The following is a 26,130-nucleotide window of genomic DNA, read 5'->3' on the forward strand; positions in this document are numbered from 1 at the left end:
AGCTGACCGCATCTATAAGGAATACATTTTGTGTGTGGGGGGCCGGTAAAAAAGCCTCAGGCGCCACATTCAGCCCGCGGGCCTTAGTTTGAGGACCACTGGTCTAAACCTTAGCCCGAGCCTACCGCCAGGGGGGTTAAACAATACCAGTTGCCTGGCATCCTGCTGATCTTTCTGACATCAGCAGTGTCGAAGGCCTAGTTCACACTGGGCATTTTTTCAGCGCTTTGTTGATCGTCAGCGATCAGCAAAGCACTGCTGCTAATGTATCCCTATGGATACATTTACCCTGCAGCTTTTGCGATTTCCATCAATGAGCTGCATGCAGCACTTCGGGGGCGATCAAGCTGTATTGAACGGGAATCACAACCGCAAATAGGAGCAAATTGTGAGATTTTACTACCCGAAACGCAATCGCGGACCCGGGGAAATTGCGAGCGGCGGGGAAGCGCTGAATGTGAATAACACACAGAAACAACTGTGTCAAATGCAGTCAAATTTGAGTCAAACATCTGATCTGCTGTAAGCTTGTTCAGGGTCTATGCCTAAGTATTAGAGGAAGTGGATCTGCAGGGCAGCCAGGCAATGTGCATTGTTTAAAAGGGGCTAAATATGGCAGCCTCCACATCCCTCTTACTTAAAGGGAACCTGAAGTGAGAAGTATATGGAGGCTGCCATATTTATTTATTTTTAAACAATACCAGCTGCCTGGCAGCCCTGCTAAGCTATATGGCTGCAGTAATGACTGAATCCCACCAGAACAAGCATACAGCTAATTTTGTCAGATCTGACAATAATGTCAGAAACACCTGATCTGCTGCATGCTTGTTCAGGGGCTATGGCTAAAAGTATTAGAGGCAGAGGATCAGCAGGATTGCCAGGCGACTGGTATTGCCTAAAAGGAAAGAAATATGGCAGCCCATATATACCTTTCTTTTCAGGTGTCCTTTAGGCCGGTTTCACACTCAGATTGGCATTAGCGGTGCGGTGTGGCCCGGGACTGCATTGCCAGAAACAGCCTTTGGTGATTACCGCGTTAGTACGTGTGCACTGGGCCTTAAGCACACTCAGTATGTGGGAATACTAACCAAGTGTACCCCTGTAATGAGTGGATATGGCTGCAACAGTAAGGCCTCTTTTCCACTAACTGTTTACAGGCATTGAAATGCCTCTCAAACTCTCACAATTGCTTGCTGCTGCCTGGTAACTGCTTGCTGCTGCCTGGTAACTGCTCACTGCTGCCTAGCAACTGCTTGCTGAGCACACAGGCACAGCTCAACAGTTCGTGGAAACGAAGCCTTTCTTGGTCAAAGCAGACCTGAACTCAGAACTTTCTGCTCTTAGGCTGCTTACACACTAAGACGTTACAGGCGCACGTTAGTGCGCCTGTAACGCTCCCCCAACGCACAGCAATGTAACACAAGTGGGCTGTTCACACAGCCCACGTTGCGTTACATGTAACGCTGCACATTCTGCCAAAAGTGCAGCATGCTACGGCGTTAGAGCGGCTATAGCCGCGTTAGACTGTTTGCACATGCGCAGTGGGGGGTGAGAGGAGGCGGGGAGATGCTGCTACAGTAGCCGCGCACATGGCTACTTAATATTTACTGCACTGGTGGCCGCTGATTGGCCGGCGGGACCACGTGATGCGGAGTGTCTCGCTCCGCATCATGTGGTCCTGCCGGCCAATCAGCGCCACTCTGGGAGACAATATAGGAATCGAGCCGCCTAACGCGGCTCACTCTACCGTCCTCTCCCGCACCACCGTGCGTTGCATTAGGTGCACGTTATGCGACCTTAACGTAGCACCTAACGCAACGTCTTGGTGTGCAAGTAGCCTAAATGATAAACAGCAGAATAACCTTTTAAAGAAAAGCATTTCTTTGTTACAGCTGAGACAAATCCTGCAATAAATCATAAAAATGTTTAACCTTTCAGAAACCTCCTACTATATTCTATTATTACCCAGGTGAAGGTTGCATGCTTTTGACACCTAATACCAGATGATGACATCCAGGCCAAACCGGGCTATGCACATTAGTGATCTGTAGCTGAGGAGAGTCAGTAAATTACACCTATAATAACAGAATACAGAGCAGGAGTGATGCTGCTTGTTTGACTTTATTCAGTTCCTACTCAGTCGTGTCCATTCGGCGGATATTCCTAATGCTGGAGTAGAAGGTTGTGTCTGGCTCTGCGCCGCATGATTAATGTTCTGCGCCGTGTAGTGCGTTTTCTTACCGCACTGGTTCTGTGCCGCATGGATGATGCTCTGCGCCGTGCAGTGCGTCTTCTTTTCACACTGGCTCTGTGCCGCATAGTTGATGTTCTGTGCCGTGTGGTTGGTATCTTATGCCGTGTAGTGCGTCTTCTTCCTACCACACTGGCTCTGCGCCGCCTCATAGATGGTGCTCTACGCCGTGTGCTTAGTGTTCTGCGCCGCATGGTTGATGTTCTGCGCCGTGCGGTTGGTGTTCTGTGCCGTGTAGTGCGTCTTCTTCTTACCACACTGACTCTGCGCCGCATGGTTGATGTTCTGCGCCGTGTGCTTGGTGTTCTCCGCCGTGAGCTTGGTCTTCTCACCACATGACTCCTTCTACTCCCGTTTCTACTGCCCCGCCGGGTGGTTCTTTTTGCCATCCCTGCACTGGCTCTTGTATGCGATAGATCTCTAGCGCTAGGCCTCGCCATCATAAGCAGCACTTCTGATGTTTTAGTAAGGATTTCTCTCAGGAGGCCTCAGGTGTCAGCTGGCAGTAAGGTGGTCCTCTAGGAACTGTGCGGAAAAGGCGGTTGTAACTGCTGAGGTGGGTGGTGAGAGCAGTTAGCTGTTATAGTGGCTGGTGAGAGCCATTATGCCCGTGAGGAGGAGGCTGCAGGTGGTGGGAGAAATTTCTGGAAGTGACCTCAAACCAGGCAAGAATAAAAAAATCCCCGTTCAGGCTCATTTGCGTGCATGACTGAGTTTTTACATTCATTGCACAGCTAATTTACTTTAATGGCATCAAATTGAGGCCTGGAACCCACTACAAATCACAAATCGCTAGCGTTTTTAATGAGCGTTTTCCAAGTGATTTCATGAGCGTTTTCCGGCGCATTTGGGAGCAAGTTTAAAAAGTAAGCTTTTTGCCAGCGATTGTGTAGCGATTTGCGATTAGCGATTTTAATTCTGATTGGTCCTTTCAATATTTTTTTTTACAGTGTGCAGTCATTTAAAAGCGCTAGCAAATCGCTCTGTGCAGGATTTGACAAGCGATTACGCCAGCGTTTATATACTTTACATTGCAGAAACACTAACGCTCAAAAAATTCTGCATGTTCTGCGTTTGCGATTTGGCTAATCGCAATTGCTCCAGTGGAATTTGGCCCATCCATTAACATTAGCTGAGCGTTTAGGGAAATCGTTAGCGTTTTGAATTGCTCCCTAAGGCTTCTTGCACACCAAGACGTTGTGTTAGGTGGCACGTTAAGGTCGCATAACGTGCACCTAACACAACGTATGGTGCTGCAAAAGCCGACGGTAGAGTGAGCCGCGTTAGGCTGCTCGATGCCCATAATATCTCCCAGAGTGGCGCTGATTGGCCAGCGGGACCACGTGATGCGGAGCGAGACACTCCGCATCACGTGGTCCCGCCGGCCAATCAGCTGCCGCCAGTGCAGTGAATATTAAGTAGCCATGTGCGCGGCTACTGTAGCTGGCTCTCCCCGCCTCCTCCGCCCCCCACTGCGCATGTGCAAACAGTCTAACGCGGCTATAGCCGCTCCAACGCCGTAGCATGCTGCACTTTGCACAGAACGTGCAGCGTTACATGTAACGCAACGTGGGCTGTGTGAACAGCCCACTTGTGTTACATTGCTGTGCGTTGGGGGAGCGTTACAGGCGCACTAACGTGCGCCTGTAACGTCTTGGTGTGCAAGCAGCCTAAACGCTCAAAAAAAAAAAAAAAAAAAATTCGCTGTAGTGGCTTCCAGCCCTTATTTGCAGTGTTGCTTTTTTCATGTGTGATTTGCTAATTGTGTGTTTAGTGCAAATCAATGGAAATGCAAGAAAAAAAAATCACAATTACGTGAGAAAAATTGCATTCGAATTTTAAGCTAATTAGATAAATTATCATGTAATTAACTACATTGATAGACACACAAATTCGCAATCCAAAAGACTGCACAAAAAAACACAAAACTGCTGAGGGAAAACAGAAGGACCATAAGGGAAAAATTGAATAACGCAGAATCAGGCGTGCGCAAAAATGTGGAAAATCGTCTCGCAAACTCTCTTCTGTTAAAGCAGCGCAGTTGTGGCACAAGTCGCCTGCACAGTAGAGCGGTCCAGATCGGGCTTGTCTATTTCTGCATGAACCTGCTGGGATTCAAACCGGGAACCCAGCGCAGCAAGGCAAGAGTGCTAACTACAACGCCACTTTGCTGCCCACCACTACTATGTTCATATATAAGCCTCCACCTTCTATCCCCCCTTGGCGCAGAACCGCAGGTTTGCACAGTTTTGTCGTATGTCCCCAGCCGTGCAATGCATGCTGGGAGATGTAGTTCCCATTGATGTGTTTATGTAACCATTTGCAGCATGGAAGCACACAAATCAACCGGCAATTACGTATGCGCAGTGCGGCTGCACACAAATCAAATCAAATAATGTATATATTATTATTATTATCAAATTATGTATATTCTATGCTATAGAAATGTTATTGTATTGTATTGTATTATTATTGTAATGTAATATCCCACGCCTGTCTCCTGACATTAGCCCACCCACCCCGTCTACCTGCACCAAGACCTCCCCCTTTCCTGACACCTACCCCCAAAACCCCCCCTTCATGACGTCTAACCCTAAGTCCCCCCTTCCTGACGCCTAACCCTAAAACCTCCCTTCCTGACGCCTAACCCTAAGTCCCCCCTTCCTGACGCCTAACCCTAAAACCTCCCTTCCTGACGCCTAACCCTAAAACCCCCCTTCCTGACGCCTAACCCTAAAACCTCCCTTCCTGACGCCTAACCCTAAAACCCTCCTTCCTGATGCCTAACCCTAAGTCCCCCCTTCCTGACGCCTAACCCTAAAACCTCCCTTCCTGACGCCTAACCCTAAAACCCCCCTTCCTGACGCCTAACCCTAAAACCTCCCTTCCTGACGCCTAACCCTAAAACCCCCCTTCCTGACGCCTAACCCTAAAACCCCCCTTCCTGACGCCTAACCCTAAAACCTCCCTTCCTGACGCCTAACCCTAAAACCCTCCTTCCTGACGCCTAACCCTAAAACCCCCCTTCCTGACGCCTAACCCTAAACCCCCCCCCCTTTTGACGCCTAACCTTAAAACCCCATTCCTCCGCCGCAAATAACATAAATACAAAAAAAGTTACATTTCTAAAATAATACATTTCAAAATGATAATCTACAAAATGATGATTCTCAAAAATGAATTTGAAAACGAGAAAAATTTCAAAATGATAATTCTAAAAACGAAAAATTTCAGTTAGGCTCCCCGGTGCCCGCTATTTATCTGGTGGCCAAATTTCTGCTTTTGGTGCCCAATAGCCAATATTTTGCATTGGCGCCTATGGGGCATCCTTCTACCTAGAAAAGTGGCCCATACCTCCCAACTTTTTCAGATAAGAGGGAGACTTAAGCCACGCCCATGCCACAACCCTAACCACACCCCCATCACAACCCTAGTCACACATACGAAGATTTCATAAGAAAAATGTGTTGTTTTATAATTCAAGCCACACTGGTCCTTGCTATCCTGGTTCATTTTCCTTCATATTAACATCCTATATAATAAAACCTGTCCCCGTGTCCGTGGTTTTTGCTACTGCACATGTGCACAGTACGGACAGCCAGTAGGACAGGAGGATGGGGCCAGGGAGCTGGGTGAGGGGGGGAGGGGCGGACGGGTGCATGCGCGCTGGGCAGTGGACAAGTGCGCACACATGTGCACTAATATGCAGCGGCGGCGGTGTCACAAGACCTAGAGCCAGTTTTCAAATGAGCTTAGGTCTACTAGTATGAAAATAAGAAATATATCAGTTTAAAGGATTGGAATAATTGAACACAATTTTTTCAGTAGATAAAATACAGTGGTGTTAAAAACTATTTGCCCCCTTCCTGATTTCTTATTCTTTTGCATGTTTGTCACACTTAAATGTTTCTGCTCATCAAAAACCGTTAACTATTAGTCAAAGATAACATAATTGAACACAAAATGCAGTTTTAAATGATGGTTTTTATTATTTAGTGAGGAAAAAAAACTCAAAACCTGCATGGCCCTGTGTGAAAAAGTGATTGCCCCCCTTGTTAAAAAATAACTGAACTGTGGTTTATCACACCTGAGTTCAATTTCTGTAGTCACCCCCAGGCCTGATTACTGCCACACCTGTTTCAATCAAGAAATCACTTAAATAGGAGCTATCTGACACAGAGAAGTAGACCAAAAGCACCTTAAAAGCTAGACATCATGCCAAGATCCAAAGAAATTCAGGAACAAATGAGAACAAAAGTACTGTAATTGAGATCTATCAGTCTGGTAAAGGTTATAAAGCCATTTCTAAAGCTTTGGGACTCCAGCGAACCACAGTGAGAGCCATTATCCACAAATGGCAAAAACATGGAACAGTGATAAACCTTCCCAGGAGTGGCTGGCCGACCAAAATTACCCCAAGAGCGCAGAGAAAACTCATCCGAGAGGCCACAAAAGACCCCAGGACAACATCTAAAGAACTGCAGGCCTCACTTGCCTCAATTAAAGGGACTCCGAGCTCTGAAAAAAAAGGAAAGTTGTACTCACCAGGGGCTTTTTCCAGCCCAGTGCTGGTCGGGAGGTCCCACGCCGGCGTCCTGGCTCCTCTCCTTCTCCCCGCTCCGGAATGGCTGGCAGGCCGCAGCCCGGGCGACACTCTCCCGAGTGTCGGGCTGCTTCTTCCGCATATGACGCGGATTACGTCACACGCCGGCCGCCTCGCGTCATCACGGCGGCCGGCGTGAAAGTACTGCGCATGCGCGAACAAAGCGCCGTGATGACACGAGGCGGCCGGCGTGTGACTTAATCCGCGTCATATGCGGAAGAAGCAGCCCGACACTCGGGAGAGTGTCGCCCGGGCTGCGGCCTGCCAGCCATTCCGGAGCGGGGAGAAGGAGAGGAGCCAGGACGCCGGCGTGGGACCTCCCGACCAGCACTGGGCTGGAAAAAGCCCCTGGTGAGTACAACTTTCCATTTTTTTCAGAGCTCGGAGTCCCTTTAAGGTCAGTGTTAACGACTCCACCATAAGAAAGAGACTGGGCAAAAACTTCCTGCATTGCAGATATCCAAGGCGCAAACCACTTTTAAGCAAAAAGAACATTAAGGCTCGTCTCAATTTTGCTAAAAAACATCGCAATGATTGCCAAGACTTGTGGGAAAATACCTTGTGGACCGCCGAGACAAAAGTTGAACTTTTTGGAAGGTGCGTGTCCTGTTAAATCTGTCGTAGAAGTAACACAGCATTTCAGCAAAAGAACATCATACCAACAGTAAAATATGGTGGTGGTAGTGTGATGGTCTGGGGTTGTTTTGCTGCTTCAGGACCTGGAAGGCTTGCTGTGATAGATGGAACCATGAATTCTACTGTCTACCAAAAAATCCTGAAGGAGAATGTCCGGCCATCTGTTTGTCAACTCAAGCTGAAGCGATCTTGGGTGCTGCAGCAGGACAATGACCCAAAAGACACCAGCAAATCCACCTTTGAATGGCTGAAGAAAAACAAAATGAAGACTTTGGAGTGGCCTAGTCAAAGCCCTGACCTGAAACCTATTGGAGATGTTGTCGCATGACCTTAAAAAGGCAGTTCATGCTAGAAAACCCTCAAATAAAGCTGAATTACAACAATTCTGCAAAGATGAGTGGGCCAAAATTCCTCCAGAGCACTATAAAAGACTTGTTGCAAGTTATCGCAAACGCTTGATTGCAGTTATTGCTGCTAAGGGTGGCCCAACCAATTATTAGGTTCAGGGGGCAATTTCTTTTTCACACAGGGCTATGTAGGTTTTGAGTTTTTTTTCTCACTAAATAATAAAAACCATCATTTAAGACTGCATTTTGTGTTCAATTATGTTATCTTTAACTAATGGTTAACGGTTTTTGATGAGCAGAAACATTTAAGTGTAACAAACATGCAAAAGAATAAGAAATCAGGAAGGGGGCAAATAGTTTTTCACACCACTGTACATATATTTACATAGATCTGTACATCAGTCCTGAAAGAGGTACAAATGAGGAGGAAAGAGGAACAGATATCCCAAAGAGGGACTGTCCCTCCAAAGAGGAACAGTTGGAAACTATGGACTATCCATCTTTTTTTTTATTCTTGCTGTCCTGCTAAAGACGTGTTTATGTGACTCTAATGGCCCATACTCACGGGCTACAATTGTCGCCGCAACCACGTGGCGTGCGCGTGTTGAGGCGACAGGTCGCCCGTGAGTATGACGCGCGCGCCCTGAACCGTCGCTCGTCGCCGGGCGATTGGCGCGGTCAATCACCTGGCGACAGTTGCCGCCGACTCTGTCGCTAGTCCGCGTGGGTATGCGGACTAGCGACAGCAACCTGCAGTTCAGTGCACTGTGTTTCCGGCGCGGGGGGGGAGGGATGTCGGCGACAGCTTCCATCACATGCCTAATACCTCTTCCGCAGTGTGTATGGGGAGGTACCTGGCGACGAGCTGTCTCCGAACTGTTGCGCACACGCTCCCGTGTGCTAGCCACCAGCTACATTTGTAGCTGGTGTGTATGGGCCATAAACTTTATTTCCATCCTTCACGGGCTACAATTCGCCCGTGAGTATGCGCCGTTGCACGGGTGCGCATCCCGAACTGTCGCCCGTCGCTGATGTCGCCAGGCGATTGGCGCGGTCAATCGCCTGGCGACAGTCGCGGCCGCAACTGTCGCTAGTCCGCGTGAGTACGCGGACTAGCGACAGCAACATAATTACAAATAGACGGCGCTTCCGGCGGGGGGAGGGACAACAGCGACAGCTTCCGCCGCATCAGTTGCCAGGTCCCTCCGCCGTGTGCATGCGGAGGGACCTGGCGACGAGCTGTCGCCGGCATGTCGCGCACACGCTCCCGTGTGCTAGCGACATGCCAAACAGTTGCCCGTGAGTATGGGCCATTAGTGGACCCCTCACTAAAGCATACCTTCCAACTTTTTAAGATGATCACGCCCCCGTCACACCCCTAGTCATGAATACCATAAAGATTTCAGAAGAAAAATATGTTGTTTTATAATTCAAACCACACTGGTCCTTTCTATCCTGGTTCATTTTCCTTCATATTAGCAATTTAAAATTAGTAATATATTAATTTAAAGGATGGGAATAAAGTTTAGAGTCAATCAAACAAACACATTTTTAGTAGGGAAATATATACATTTACATAGAAAGAGGGACAAATGAGGAGGAAAGAGGGACAGGGCTCCAAAAGAGGGACAGTTGGGAGCTATGACTAAAGGATGGATGGAAATAAAGTTTAGAGTCACATTAACAGGTCTTTAGCAAGACAGTTTATATATTTACTGATATCATCAGTACATCAGAACTAAAGAGGGACAAATAAGGAGGAAAATGGGATATGGTTTACTGCTGGTGCGAGATAAATATGCGTAGTGTAAACTGATGAGACACGTTTCGTTTACACCATAGAGAGCAATGCCAGCCTCACCATGACGTCATTGTGCTGGAATCACTCGCTGGCGCTGCGCTATCACGCTAGTTCTGTCCCCGCTCAGGCACCGTAGCGCGTCATTGTTGTGCTTCTGCCGGGTTTGTCCCTCCGCACACGCCGTCCTCATGCTGTTCTGAAGCTTGGGCCAGGAAGACTTGTCACAGCAATATACAGAGGAGACATGAAGCCGCCGAAGAAGAAGCAGCAGGGTGAGATGCTGCCCCATGTGTCCCCCATTATCTGTCTGCCAGAAGCAAGGCATGCTGGGACTTGTAGTCCCTCCCCTAGCTCGAGAGGAAGCAGAGTCTACTATTGGGGATCCAGGGATAGTGTTACCCCTGCATGCCTTCTGATTGGTTGTTAGGGGTGACAGGGCACCTCCTGCCCCCCTGCAATGACATCTCTATACTGGCTGTATGTGGCTGCCCTTTCCCTACACATTCCTCTTCATTATATACACACATAGCTCACAACTGTCCCTCTGTTCAGTCACAGGATGATGATGATGCAGTTACATAGCTCCCAACTGTCTCTCTTTTGGAGGGACAGTCCCTCTTTGGGAGCCCTGTCCCTTTTTCCTCCTCATTTGTCCCTCTTTCAGGACTTTGTCCCTCTTTCTATGTAAATATATGTATTTCTCTACTAAAAATGTGTTTGACTCCAAATTTTATTCCCAACCTTTAAATTTATATATTACTAATTTTAAAATGTTAATATGAAGGATAATGAACCAGGATAGAAAGGAACAGTGTGGTTTTAATTATAAAACAACATATTTTTCTTATGAAATCTTTATGATATGCATGACTAGGGTTTGACTGGGGCGTGATCAGGGGTGTGGTAGGGGCGTGGCTTAATTGTCCCTCTTTCTCATCTCAAAAAGTTGGGAGGTATGTTATACACACATCTTCTGTACATTATACAGATAACTAAAGATATGATTATTTATATAGCACTTACACATGATACACTAGGTGACCTATTTATAAAGCTGCTAAAGAGTGATGTAACTGAAAACTGCCATTATTGTGTTATAAATAATTTTCAGATCCTCATATTTATAAAAGTTCTGACTACTTGAAATGTGGGCTTGTTCAAGTAGCAGGAGTCCCATGTGGGTCAGCTCAGCCCTTCTGGCAATACCAGGGAATGCTGATTTGTTGTCTGTGTTTTTTTTTTTGTTTGTTTTTTACTTTATTCAAAATGAAGCCCTACTTGTCAGGACTGTTTTGCTTATGCTGCAGCCACAGTCTGCAGGAGAAGGCCTTATTGGATAAACAAGACTAATAACATTTATATTGTGCTTTTCTCCTGGCAGACTCAAAGAGCTTGGGCTATGAGCTGCAGCCACTAGGGCCTTCTCAGTAGGAAGTAGCCCAGCGCTGTAATTCTGTCTCGCCGTCAGGCGGACGGTTTCCTGTCTTTCCTGCAGAGCCGCGAGTGGGCGATAACAGGGGGTTAAAACTCACCTGATCACTGATTCCAGCATCACGTCTTAATGGCAACAGCTCTTAATGGCAACAGGGCGTCACATGAAATGCCATGAGCTCTTGCCAACATATTATACGCCCGCTCACGACTCTGCAGGGAGGCAGGAGGGGAGTAATGTATGGAATGTGGCCCGGGCCGCGCAAAGTTTGCCCAGCCCTGGTCTAGCCCAAGGACTCCTTACTGAATAGGTACTGACTTACTGAACAGGAAGAGATGAGATTCATAGCTCTTAACCTTTACACTATCCAGCCACTATTAACTTGTTTTTATAGCAAATATCAGCATCAGGTTCTCAAAACACGTGCTGATAACATTTGTGATTAAATCGATAGAAAATAATAAGAAAAAAACTGTCAAGATGGCTTTGAGAAATCTACCCCATAGAGCCTTCTCAGTCCTCTCTCTCTGCGCTCAGTCTACAGATGTTCTCCTTGAAATTGTTTTTGGGACTCGGAAGGCTTGTGTCCCCGAGTGTTTCCAAAGACTGGTAGCTCCGTGCTAAGCATTTGTAAACCAGTATGGAAGCAAGCGTCTTCGGAAGTCCTCTGGGACACAAGTACATCCGAAGCCTTCACAAAGGAGGTTAGAAAGGCGTATTCGTCCAGTTGGTTAAATCATTTCACCAGACAGAGAACCGGAAAGGCTCCATGGCATCCAAAGCCCTCCCTCTACAAAGGTGAGTAACTTTTTTTTTCAGCTCACTTCAGATTTGCTTTAACCACTTGCCGACCGCCTACTTCATATTGGCGGCGGCAAAGTGGCAGCCCCAGGACCACGTAACGCAGAATGGCGTCGGGTCCTGGGGGAGGGGATTGCGGGCGATCGCGCGCGCGGACTGCGCGCGCATCGCCGGCGTTAGGCTCCGCCCACATGTGACGTCAACCCGCCGGCCAATCAGCAGCGCCGGCGGGTTGCAACTTTTTGAAATGGCCAATTGAAAGTGTATAATACGCTTTGTTAGGTAAACAAAGCGTATTATACACGCTGCCTCCTCCCTGGTGGTCACAGCGCTCGATCGACCACCAGAGAGGAAGGCAGCACTGTGAGTCCAAATGCCAGCACACTGATCCTGCCCCCCCTGCACACTAATCGCCCACAGCACCCATCAGACCCCCCCCTGCCCACCCCCTGACAGCACTGTTTGCACCCAATCACCCCCCTAATCACCTATCAATCACCCCCTGTCACTAACTGTCAACGCTATCTTTTAGATCAGGTCCTAAACTTCCCCCTGGGGGCGCCTGATCACCCCCCCACACCCTCAGATCCTCCCCAGACCCCCCCCCAGACCTCCCCCCCCCTGTACTGTATACAGCTATTCTCTGTAATCACCTGTCAATCACCTGTCAATCATCCATCGATCACCCCCTGTCATCACCTGTCACTGCCACCCATCAGATTAGACCCTAACCTGCCCTTTGCGGGCATCTGATCACCCACCCACACGCTCAGATCGCCCACAGGCCCACCCTCATAACACCTACCAAGTGCATTGTTTACATCTTTTCTCTCCTCTAAACACCTACTGATCACCCATCAATCACCCATCAATCACCCCCTGTCACTACCTGTCACTGCTACCCATCAGATCAGTCCCTAATCTGCCCCTTTTGGGCACCCAATCACCCGCCCACCCCCTCAGATTGCCCTGAGACCCCCTCTGATCAACTTGCCAGTGCATTGCTTGCATATATTCTACCCTGTAATTACCTTCTGATCACCTATCAATCACCCCGTCACCCCCTGTCACTGCTACCCATCAGATTAGACCCTAATCTGCCCCTTGCGGGCACCCAATCACCCACCCGAACCCTCAGATCGCCCACACACCCCCCGCCAGTGCATTGCTTGCTTATTTTCTCCTCTGTAATTACCTACCGATCACCTATCAATCACCCCGTCACCACCTGTCACTGCAGGCTCCTGATCACCCTCCCCCCTGCCCTTATATCTCCCTCTGATCACTCCACCCTGCCCTAGATCACCCCCCTGCCATTGTGTATATCTAATCTCCTGTCTGTAACGCTTGATTGTGCTTTGATTGGCTCCAATTGTCTCAATTGCCCTGTGACTGACTTAGATTGTCCCGTGATTGGTTTTTGATTGTCCTGTGATTGGCTTCGATTGTGCTGTGATTGGCTTCGATTGTCCCGTGATTGGCTTCGATTGTCCCATGATTGGCTTCGATTGTCCCGTGATTGGCTTCGATTGTGCTGTGATTGGCTTCGATTGTCCCGTAATTGGCTTCGATTGTCCCGTGATTGGCTTCGATTGTCCCGTGATTGGTTTTCGATTGTCCCGTGATTGGTTTTCGATTGTATTGTGATTGGCTTCGATTGCCCCGCGATTGGCTTTGATTGCGCTGACTGGCTGTGATTGCCCTCTAATCACTCTTATTGGCTCTAATTGTGTTGTAATTGCCTTGATTGCCCTCTGATTGTCTGTGATTGTTTCTGATTGCCCCCATTGCTGTCTGATTGCCCCCTGATCCCCCCCCCCCCCGGTCACTATCCTAGTGATCTAAAAATAGTGTTTTTAGTATCACTAGTGTTAACAGTTAGGCCAGTTAGCTAGGCCCCTGTGTTAGTGTCAGTTAGCGCTCAGCCCACCGCACCACAGTCACTAATTAGTCGCTGATTAGCGTCATCACTGTCGCTAATCAGCATTGGTACTATATAGTATCTGTAAGTGATCATTACTGATCGCACACAGATCTATATTGGGGTCATTAGGATCCACTAAAAACGCAGTGTTTGCCGATCAGGCCTGATCGTTCGCCTGCACTTGCGTTCAGCCTGCCCCACCGCAGTGACAGAATTTTTTTTTCTGATCACTGCAAAAAACACTGTACAATAGCTGTGGCACTGTAAAGATCAGTTTTGATTTTTTTTTTCCAAAACTCAGTGACCACAGCTTTCTGCTCCGCAAGTACTCCCTTTTGCTAGGTAGGTGCTCTTTTTCCTGGGTAGTCTCAGAGGAATACCCCCTAAATTTAGCAGCCCACCATGGCAAGAAAGGGGTATTCCGATGATGAGGTTCTCAGGTACATGGCCCAGTCGGATGAGGACGATTGGGACATCTCATCCGACGAATCTTCTGGGTCAGAGTACGAACCTGTGGACAGCAGTGGCTCGCTGACCGATAGCGATAACGAGGTTGAGGTCCCGGCTAGAGCCAGGCGTACCACACCCCATGTCACTGGACCGCAGGTGGCGCAGGATCTGCCTCAAGGGCAGCAGAGTGGTGCTAGCGCTGGTCTGAGGTTTCATGGTGAGGCATACACCAGCAGTGCAGCATCTCCTGGACCTGGCACCAGTACTTCCGTAGACCCTGGTGAAGTGGTGAGCACCAGAAGGGAAGTTGAAACTGGTTCGGTGGCACGTGCATTAAGACCCGTGTCGCAGCCACCAAGAAAACGGGCCCGTACTACCCATAGTCTTCCAGAGGTGCTGGCAAATCCCAATTGGCAATCCCCTGGTTCCGCCGCACCCGTACTGCCCCCTTTCACCGCCCAGTCTGGAGTCCAGGTGGAGACAGATAATCTAGTAACGGCCCTAGACTTTTTTCATCTGTTCTTCACCGAGGATCTCTACGACTTAATTGTGGCTGAGACCAACCGTTATGCCACACAATACATCACCGACAACCCGGATAAGTACTATTCCCAGGCTTACCGGTGGAAACCACTCCAAGTTTCCGAACTTAAAACTTTTTTGGGCCTTCTCCTTAACATGGGTCTAGTCAAATTGAATGTATTGCGGTCTTATTGGTCTACGCGCCCAATATATCACCTGCCCATGTTCTCTGCTATCATGTCCAGGACACGGTTTGAGATGATCCTGCGCTTCCTGCACTTCAATGACAACACAACCTGTCATCGGAGTGACCACCCTGCTTATGACCGGCTCCACAAAATTCGGCCCCTCATAGACCACATGTCATCAAAATTTGCAGATGCTTATACCCCTGAACAGCACATTTGTGTAGACGAGTCCCTCATACATTTTACCGGGCGCCTTGGCATCAAACAGTACATCCCAAGCAAGCGTGCCCGGTATGGGGTGAAACTGTATAAGCTCTGTGAAAGGGCCACAGGCTATACTTATGGTTTTAGGGTCTATGAGGGAAAAGACTCAAAATTGGAGCCGGTCGGATGCCCTGACTACCTGGGGAGCAGTGGCAAGATTGTGTGGGACTTGGTGTCACCTTTGTTCCAGGAGGGGTACCATCTTTATGTGGACAACTTCTACACAAGTGTGGCCCTCTATCAGCATTTAAAGATAGAAGGGATCCGCTGCTGTGGCACCGTGCGGCCTAGTCGCCGGGGCTTCCCCCAACGGCTCGTTAGTACCCAGCTTGCACGGGGGGAGAGGGCTGCCTTGTGTACAGATGACCTGCTCGCGGTGAAATGGAAGGACAAGAGGGACGTTTACCTTCTGTCCACCATTCACACAGACACGACAGTCCAAATTCAACGGGCAACTGAGGTCACTGAAAAACCCCTCGCCGTCCACGACTATAATGCTTACATGGGAGGGGTGGACTTCAATGACCAGATGTTAGGGCCCTATTTAGTTTCCCGCAAAACCAGACGCTGGTATAAAAAAGTGTCTGTTTATCTAATTCAATTGGGTATTTCCAACAGCTTTGTTCTCTACAGTAAGGCTGGGAGAACTGGAGCGTTCCTTAAATTCCAGGAAGACATCGTTATGGAACTCCTGTATCCAGGAGGTGCCGTGGCCCAACCCCAAAATGCAGTTAGCCGGCTGCATGAAAGGCACTACGCCTTTCCCATTCCGTGTGGCCCAAATCAACGCACCCCAAGAAAACGTTGTCGTGTCTGCAGCAGGGCTGGAACAAGGCGTGACACCTCTGTTTACTGTCCCATGTGTCCTGACCAGCCTGGTCTATGCCTAGGGGAGTGTTTCCAGAGGTATCATGAGCAGATACACTTTTAGAGAGTAGGGAACTCCAAACATAGCAGTAGGCACACAAGGGTCTCTGTGCTATTTCACACTGGCGTGATGCGTTAGGGAAAATTGCCTAGCGAAAGTCACACTTTGCGGTCCCCCCCCTACGCCGGAAGTGCTTGACTTAACGCTAGTGCATGCCTACGTTACTGGGTGGCTTCTGTGGCAATTTGGGTCGGCCCGGAAGTCATGTTAGTCTACGGCGACGCAGTTACTTACTAGGCCGAATGCGATTACTGTCGAATGCTACTCTAGCGGTATTCTCTGAAGGTCTGTTTGGGGCGATGCGGTGCGCGCGACCCACCGGATACGCCAATATGCAGTGTGAACCCAGACATCAGGTTTCCAGAGACCCTAATACACAGTGCTGCCAGAAACCTCTCCTTTCACTTGGGACAAAGTGCATAATGTACTTCGCCACATCTCTGTGCGATTTGCACTTTGCATATTGTCCCATGGGGGACGAGAGGTTTGTCCTCAGAAAGGTAAGAAAAAAAAAAACAAATAAAAAAAACAGGTAAGCAAAAAAGTTAATGTTTGGTTCCCAATGTTAATGTTTGGGTTAAAAATGTTCATTAAAGTTTATAAAAGTTGATGTTAATGAAGTTATTGCTTTGCTGCTTGCTTGTTTTTTGTGTGTGTGTTTTTCTCTCTTTTTTCCATCCTTTACCCTTCCAGGTGGACCGACCGACCGACCAACCAGCTGCAGCACTGATGGTGCATCCTGACAGAAGCATTGTGTGTCTGTCAGATTACACACAAGTCGGTGCATGCAGCGCTGCAGGACAAAATTTCTCCTCTGCAGTAAAAAAGATACGTTTGCCGAGGCATATGAGCTGAGGGGTGGTGTTGGAGCTCCTATGCTTTGGCAAGCACTTTGTATCAAAAAAGAACTCTGGCAATGATTTGTTCATCCACATCGATCGGTGTGAATGGATAAATCGGTTTTGCCAGGGCATACGAGCTGAGTGGGTGGACGTTTTTGGGTGGCAGCTCCTATGTCCTGGCAGACGCCTTCCCCTCTTTTTTTTTCACATTTTTTTGGCAGATATTTTTTCATCCACATTGATTGATTGATTGACTGTCATTTTTCCTTTCAGCCCAGAGTGCAGTACCCGTATGCCCAAAATAAGGAGTATAGCAGAAACTCCTAATACTGGCCATACATGTAATGATTGCAGAGACCCTAAAATGCCAGGACAGACCCCACGAATGATGCCATTTTGGAAAGAGGACACCCCAAAGTATTACGTGAGGTGCATGGTGAGTTCATAGAATATTTTATTTTTTTGTCACAAGTTAGCAGAAATTGTTGTATGTTTTTTTTTCACAAAATGTCATTTTCCGCTCACTTATGACAAAAAAATTTTTTTCTATGAGCTCACCATGCCCCTCATGGAATACCTTGGGGTGTCTTCTTTCCAAAATGGGGTCATTTGTGGGCTTTGTTCACGGTCCTGGCATGTGGGGGGGTTGCTAAATTGTGAGCACCCCTGTAAAGCCTAAAGGTGCTCATTGGACTTTGGGCCCCTTTGCGCAACTAGGCTGCTAAAAAAGTGTCACACATGAGGTATCGCTGTACTCAGGAGAAGTAGTATAATGTGTTTTGGGGTGTATTTTTACACATACCCATGCTGGGTGGGAGAAATATCTCTGTAAATCACAATTTTTTAATTTTTTTACACACAATTGTCCATTTACAGAGATATTTCTCCCACCCAGCATGGGTATGTGTAGAAATACACCGCAAAACAAATTATACTACTTCTCCTGAGTACGGGGATACCTCATGTGTGGCACTTTTTTGCACCTTAACTGCGCTAAGGGGCCCAAAGTCCAATGAGTACCTTTAAGATTTCACAGGTCATTTTGCGACATTTGGTTTCAAGACTACTCCTCACGGTTTAGGGCCCCTAAAATCCCAGGGCAGTATAGGAACCCCACAAGTGACCCCATTTTAGAAAGGAGACACCCCAAGGTATTTAGTTAGGAGTATGGTGAGTTCATAGAAGATTTTATTTTTTTGTCACAAGTTAGCGGAAATTGATTTTAATTGTTTTTTTTTCACAAAGTGTCATTTTCCGCTAACTTGTGACAAAAAATAAAATCTTCTATGAACTCACCATACTCCTAACTGAATACCTTGGGGTGTCTTCTTTCTAAAATGGGGTCACTTGTGGGGTTCCTATACTGCCCTGGCATTTTAGGGGCCCTAAACCGTGAGGAGTACCGTAGTCTTGAAACCAAATTTCGCAAAATGACCTGTGAAATCCTAAAGGTACTCATTGGACTTTGGGCCCCTTAGCGCAGTTGGGGTGCAAAAAAGTGCCACACATGTGGTATCGCCGTACTTAGGAGAAGTAGTATAATGTGTTTTGGGGTGTATTTTTACACATACCCGTGCTGGGTGGGAGAAATATCTCTGTAAATCACAATTTTTTAATTTTTTTACACACAATTGTCCATTTACAGAGATATTTCTCCCACCCAGCATGGGTATGTGTAGAAATACACCACAAAACAAATTATACTACTTCTCCTGAGTACGGGGATACCTCATGTGTGGCACTTTTTTGCACCTTAACTGCGCTAAGGGGCCCAAAGTCCAATGAGTACCTTTAAGATTTCACAGGTCATTTTGCGACATTTGGTTTCAAGACTACTCCTCACGGTTTAGGGCCCCTAAAATCCCAGGGCAGTATAGGAACCCCACAAGTGACCCCATTTTAGAAAGGAGACACCCCAAGGTATTTAGTTAGGAGTATGGTGAGTTCATAGAAGATTTTATTTTTTTGGCACAAGTTAGCGGAAATTGATTTTAATTGTTTTTTTTCACAAAGTGTCATTTTCCGCTAACTTGTGACAAAAAATAAAATCTTCTATGAACTCACCATACTCCTAACTGAATACCTTGGGGTGTCTTCTTTCTAAAATGGGGTCACTTGTGGGGTTCCTATACTGCCCTGGCATTTTAGGGGCCCTAAACCGTGAGGAGTAGTCTTGAAACCAAATTTCGCAAAATGACCTGTGAAATCCTAAAGGTACTCATTGGACTTTGGGCCCCTTAGCGCAGTTGGGGTGCAAAAAAGTGCCACACATGTGGTATCGCCGTACTCAGGAGAAGTAGTATAATGTGTTTTGGGGTGTATTTTTACACATACCCATGCTGGGTGGGAGAAATATCTCTGTAAATCACACTTTTTTAATTTTTTTACACACAATTGTCCATTTACAGAGATATTTCTCCCACCCAGCATGGGTATGTGTAAAAATACACCGCAAAACAAATTATACTACTTCTCCTGAGTACGGGGATACCTCATGTGTGGCACTTTTTTGCACCTTAACTGCGCTAAGGGGCCCAAAGTCCAATGAGTACCTTTAAGATTTCACAGGTCATTTTGCGACATTTGGTTTCAAGACTACTCCTCACGGTTTAGGGCCCCTAAAATCCCAGGGCAGTATAGGAACCCCACTAGTGACCCCATTTTAGAAAGAAGACATCCCAAGGTATTCAGTTAGGAGTATGGTGAGTTCATAGAAGATTTTATTTTTTGTCACAAGTTAGCGGAAAATGACACTTTGTGAAAAAAAACAATTAAAATCAATTTCCGCTAACTTGTGACAAAAAAATAAAATCTTCTATGAACTCACCATACTCCTAACGGAATACCTTTGGGTGTCTTCTTTCTAAAATGGGGTCACTTGTGGGGTTCCTATACTTCCCTGGGATTTTAGGGGCCCTAAACCGTGAGGAGTAGTCTTGAAACCAAATGTCGTAAAATGACCTGTGAAATCCTAAAGGTACTCATTGGACTTTGGGCCCCTTAGCGCAGTTGGGGTGCAAAAAAGTGCCACACATGTGGTATCGCCGTACTCAGGAGAAGTAGTATGATGTGTTTCGGGGTGTATTTTTACACATACCCATGCTGAGTGGGAGAAATATCTCTGTAAATGGACAATTGTGTGTAAAAAAATCAAAAAATTGTGATTTACAGAGATATTTCTCCCACCCAGCATGAGTATGTGTAAAAATACACCCCAAAACACATTATACTACTTCTCCTGAGTACGGCGATACCACATGTGTGGCACTTTTTTGCAGCCTAACTGCGCTAAGGGGCCCTAAGTGCAATGAGCACCTTTAGGCTTTACAGGGGTGCTTACAATTTAGCACCCCCCAAAATGCCAGGACAGTGAACACACCCCATAAATGACCCCATTTTGGAAAGTAGACACTTCAAGGTATTCAGAGATGAGCATAGTGAGTCCGTGGCAGATTTCATTTTTTTTTGTCGAAAGTTAGAAGAAATGGAATTTTTTTTTTTCCTTTTTTTTTGTCACAAAATGTCATTTTCCGCTAACTTGTGACAAAAAATAAAATCTTCTATGAACTCACCATGCCTCTCACTGAATACTTTGGGATGTCTTCTTTCCAAAATGGGGTCATTTGGGGGATATTTATACTATCCTGGAATTTTAGCCCCTCATGAAACATGACAGGTGGTCAGAAAAGTCGGAGATGCTTCAAAATGGCAAAATTCACTTTTTGCACCATAGTTTGTAAACGCTATAACTTTTACCCAAACCAATAAATATACTCTGAATGGGTTTTTTTTAATCAAAAACATGTTTGTCCATATTTTTCGCGCTGCATGTATACAGAAATTTTACTTTATTTGAAAAATGTCAGCACAGAAAGTTAAAAAAATCATTTTTTTGCCAAAATTCATGTCTTTTTTGATGAATATAATAAAAAGTAAAAATCACAGGAGCAATCAAATAGCACCAAAAGAAAGCTATATTAGAGAGAAGAAAAGGAGGTAAAATTCATTTAGGTGGTAGGTTGTATGACCGAGCAATAAACCGTGAAAGCTGCAGTGGTCTGAATGGAAAAAAAGGCTCTGGTCCTTAAGGGGTTTTATGACTGCAGTCCTTAAGTGGTTAATGCTCTGTGGACTCCTAACTACTTGATACATGACATGTAATTAATCTCATCCTGTATTATCTCCTGCAGGGGACCTCAGCAAGGCTGAGCTGATGATGAAAACAATTGCTGACATCATTAAGCAGCTTGTAGAAGCCCATGAACAAGGAAAAGACGTCAACCTGAACAAGTGAGTGCCTCCTAGTGGAGAATCTGGGGACGGCACTGACGGTATATGAGGGAGGGGCTGTGCAAATGCAAGGAGGCCATAATTACAGAGATTGTGTTCTTTTGGAATTTCCTGGCTGGGGTGATGGGGTTATTAGGCATTGGGTTGCTGCTGTCCTTTCTGGGAGGAGGTGTGTCGCTGCCATTCTTCCACCCCTGTAAAGCTATTAGAGCAACATCATGGTTTTGTGGCATTCATGTTTCCTACTTTGCCAAATCTGCCCCGCAATCTCCCTCTAGTGCTTGTCTGTGTGGGGTTGTGCTACCTTGGGAACAGTGGAAACCTCTGGACAGCAGGTCGCAGGCCTGACGCGGAGAGGACCTTTGTGGTCAACTTGTGGAGTGGAAATCATGAAATTTGTGGAAGTTGAGAATCACAAAAGGTTTTGCTGACATTGTGGTTGATTCATCAAGCTGCGCTGCTAAAGTAGCACAGCTTAATGACAGGAGCGCGAGCTCAGCGCACACTATGCTAGACAGGCAGCCTATTGGGCCAATCAGAGTGTGGGGATCACGTCCATTAAAGCCACTAGGCCCACTGGGGCTCAGGGTGGGTTCAGAGGAGCGGCAGTTAGTTAGAAGGAGCGAGTGCAAGCAGGAGTTGGAGCAATTATGGGTACCTGGAGCCGGAGTCGGTTGTTTCATAAACTGAGGCGTCTGAGTCGGATGATTTTTGTACCAAATACACAGCCCTGGTAAGTATTAGACTAAGGAGTTGGAGTCGAGGAGTTGGAGCCATTTTAGGTACCAGGAGTCAGAGGTTTCATAAACTGAGAAGTCAGATGATTTTTCTACACACTCCACAGCCCTGAGTGCAAGTTTCCAGCCCACTCTAGCTGCACTACTGCAACATAGCGCATGCTGAACTCGCGCTTCTGTCATTAAGCTAAAGCAGTGCAACTTGATGAATCAGTCCAATTCACTTTTTCTCCTAAGTTTTCTTTTAGGTGATCTTTTCACACCTTACCAATAAGATGCTTATCAAGCCAGCAGCAAGCAAGCAAACACTCGGAATATTTATAACAGTCCTTGTTTACCTACTATTTTATATCTTTATAATTGTAGGGTGCTGAAAAGTTGTTTTAAACAAATTGTTCTTCCTAGTTGAAAGTTTAGGGAGAATGTGAATTGAATGAGGACCATTATTCCATATTTCTAGAGTGAGAGGTATGTGGAGACTGCCATATATATTTCCTTTTGAACAGGGCTGTGGAGTCGAGGAGTCGGAGCAATTTTTGGGTATCTGAGGTCGGAGTTGGGAAAAAATGCACCGACTCCGACTCCTAATGAATTTAAACTGTAATTAAAATAGAAAATACGATAAAATGTTTTATTTCTCAGATGATAGTCATTAAAAATAATGTATATATACAGTAATAGCTGTGCTTAGTCCACAAAAATGGAATAAACCAATCAAAAAATAGTTACTTGTGCTGCTTCACTAAAGCGGTAAAGCAGTCCCCGTATACATATCTGATTGCGACTATATGATGTGTACACAGGAATCTCATATATATAGATAGATACACTTAATAACATCTATGCTGTAAGTATAAAGCCTGATTTGTAGCCGTGTCACTAATAGAGATGGTCAATGAGATGGAAATAATTCTGCGTTGATGCTGGTTTATGAAAATGTACTCTTTGCTCATGCAATCAAATAATTTGATATGTTGTTAAAATTTGGTTTGATGACTACGAATTAAAGGGTACCTGAGATGGATGAAAAGAAACGTTTTATACATACCTGGTACTTCCTCCTGCCCCCTTCAGGCTAATCAGTCCCTCGCTGTCCTCCACCACCTGGATCTTCTGCTATGAGTTTTGGTCATTCAGCCAGTCAGCGCAGTCCGGCCGCATGCCGCTCCCACAGCCAGGAACATTCTGCACCTGCGCAATAGTGCTGCACAGGTGTAGTACGCTCCCGGTGGCGGAGTGTGTGCATGCGCACTACGCCCGACTGGCTCAAGTACCTGGACCCATAGCAGAAGATCCAGGTGGCGGAGGAGGATAGCGAGGGACTGATTAGCCTGAAGGGGGCTGGAGGAAGCCTCAGGTATGTATAAAACTTTGATTTCATCTGTCTCAGGTTTACTTTGTTACACAGTAGTACTATACTCTACATATGCACTCTCCACAGAGCTGCAGGGAATCCACTGAGAATGTTGTGCACATTGAACACAGAGGTGTTGTCTATCACCCATAAAACTGGTTCAGATTGTACATGAAGAATGTGTAATAGAGGAAGAATCCCCTTATTCCCCTGCAGAGTACCTGCACATCACTCTTACATGTACCCACAGTTACATTGCCTAGGGCCTGATAGATGTTCTTTGTTCCTGTCTTCTACAAGTACTCTTACCAAGGACTAGTTTTAGTCTATGACGAAAAGTATTAGAGGCAGAAGATCTGTCAGATATCCAGGTAACTGGTATTGTTTAAAGGGGAATAAACCTGGCAGGCTCCATGTCCCTCTCACTTCGGTTGTCTTTTAAAATTCCTAAGCGTTACATGTTACATGTACTTTCAATCAACAAGATTGTAATATGCAAATTAGAGGAGTTGGAGGCGGTGGAATCCTAACCTGAGGAGTTGGTGCTGTGCATTTTTGTATCGACTCAAAAGCCCTGCTTTTGAATAATACCAGTTGCTGGATAGTCCTCTGTCAGTAGTCTCTTAATCACCTGTACCTAAAACAAGCATGCAGCTAATCTTGTCAGATTTTTGTCAGAAAAATCTGATCTGCTGCATGCTTGTTCAGGATGTAGGGCTAAAAGTATTAGAGGCAGAGGATCAGCAGGATTGCCAGGCAACTGGTATTATTTAAAAGAAAACCAATATGGCAACCTTCATATACCTTTCACTTTAGGTTTTACACCTGGTCAGTGCGTTTGCTCCGCATCACACCGAACAAAACGTCATTGATATGACCCTGCGGCAGAGTGCGCGAAAGGGTCATCTGCATAACTCCACCCCTTGCCGAGTGACGTGCTCCCTGCTGGACGTGAAGTATGTCATTTAAATTTCTGTGTTTTGCGTGCCGCACCGCCACCACCAACATATTTAAAATTTCTGCATCACCTATTGACTTTTATTACTTCTACTGCATCGCTACAGATTTCTGAGGGCATCGAGCTGTAGACTTGCACGGTGGTTGCGCACTTCCGGTGCAACGCGACGCAGTAAGTGTGCTAGGCCCCACTGCCTTGCGTTGTCGTTGCATTGCACAGTGGTGAAACAGGGTAATGCAACACACACTTGCAAGGCAAGTGTAAAAGGAGCCTGAAAGCACATCTGAACTAAGAGACCTATGGTGGATGGCATATTTATTTCCTTTTAAACTATGCCAATTGCCTGGCTAGCCTGCTGATGCTCTGCCTATAATACTACAAGCCATAGACCCTGAACAAGCATGCAGCAGATCAAACGTTTCACTGGATTTGCTGCATGCTTGTTTCAGGTGTGTGATTCAGACACTGCTGATGCATGAAAGATCTGCAGGACTGCCAGGCAACTGGTATTGGTTAAAGGGAATTAAATATGGCAGCCATCAAATCCCCCTCACTTCAGGTATCTTTTTAACTTGGTTTCGATTGCAGATGCAGCCTACCAACCACTGTTGGTAGTCATTTCAGATGTGGCCTTGTTTTAGGATGCGCTGCCATTTCTACCCTGTTGGAATGTAATGTTGTTCAAAGTGACCTTCAGTTTGCAGCCAGCTAAACATTTCTAAAACTGACGGCCTAAATTGCCCTTTCTTCTTAGCAGCAGTTCTCTGTCTAGTTGGCTAGGAGTACTGTTGCCATGAGACTGTCCAGAAATGCCCACCTTGCTGCGCAGAGCAACAGCCGTAGTTACTCATTTTTAGCGACTTGACCAAGAGATTCATGGAAAACAGCAACAGTTCTCTCTTCTCTTTTTGTTTATAATAGTATAGAAGCACATAAGATCAGTATATGATATATGGTGTTTATGTCCATCTCTGTGTACACACATACAGTTTACGGAATCGGCCAATCCTGATACAAAAATGTGTGGTACGTGTAATGATCCGCTCAGCTGGCTGCACAGGCAGACAGCTGTTTGACCATTCCTAGTGTCTGAGAGATGCTGGTCTCTGGAAAAGAGACCTGGCTTCATCTTGCAACTTTCAGAGTTGCTTTGCTGAGGGATTTGCATACATGCAAATTGCCCAGCTGTCTCGTTTGAGGGCTGTATAAAAGACTGCTGCTGACCAGAAGGCTTTGCTGGTCATAACGGTTTGTTAAATACACTCCTGGAGTTTCAGCCTTCCCTGTTGGATTGTTATAGGTATCTTAGAAGTAATTCTGGGGACTGCACTAGGCAGCTCCTCTAGTGCAGTTAGCCTGCTTATCTGTTTTGTCTATGTTGCCTCTCTGCTGTGATTGTCCTGTCGCCAACGGTGGTCGATAGGAAATTGTCCTGTCGGTGGGTGCTAATCAGTGCAGCGGTTGCTACTGGTAGCCCATTCTGTTTCATCTGTCTTACTTGGATCGCACTCGCTCTGGCGGAAAGAGCAGTGGATCCTGCTAAGCTCTGTTGCTTTACTTGGATCGCACTCGCTCTGGCGGAAAGAGCAGTGGATCTTTCCTATCCTGTTTCCCGTCCGTCTGTCTGTCTTGTCTGATACGAACGCTTGCTGTAGGCTCGGTGAGGTAACCGGTAAGCAAGCGCTCGCGTTCTCTGTTTCATGTTTGGTTGGCGGGGGTTAGTTAGGTGTGCTTGTCTCTGTTGCGCTTAACGTGCGGAGATTGGGCTGTAAACGCGTTTGCTGTTGCGAATGAGTGCGGTG

At 46.5% G+C, this 26,130-nt stretch overlaps 1 protein-coding gene across 2 annotated transcripts in view; it reads left to right on the forward strand.

The window, feature by feature from the left end:
• The first annotated feature begins 9,783 nt into the window (after positions 1-9,783).
• ELP3 (elongator acetyltransferase complex subunit 3) overlaps positions 9,784-26,130 on the forward strand; it is a 194,121-nt gene continuing 177,774 nt past the window's right edge. The window contains exons 1-2 of one of the 2 annotated variants that reach the window (XM_068279017.1): positions 9,784-9,910; positions 21,180-21,279. In XM_068279017.1, coding sequence (XP_068135118.1) covers positions 9,883-9,910; positions 21,180-21,279 — 128 coding nt within the window. In that variant the 5' untranslated portion in view covers positions 9,784-9,882. Of the gene's footprint in view, positions 9,911-21,179; positions 21,280-26,130 lie in introns of those variants that run through there. The other variant, XM_068279018.1, reaches the window with a different exon arrangement.

The sequence above is a fragment of the Hyperolius riggenbachi genome, chromosome 4 (assembly GCF_040937935.1).
Source record: "Hyperolius riggenbachi isolate aHypRig1 chromosome 4, aHypRig1.pri, whole genome shotgun sequence".
Lineage (NCBI taxonomy): Eukaryota > Metazoa > Chordata > Amphibia > Anura > Hyperoliidae > Hyperolius > Hyperolius riggenbachi.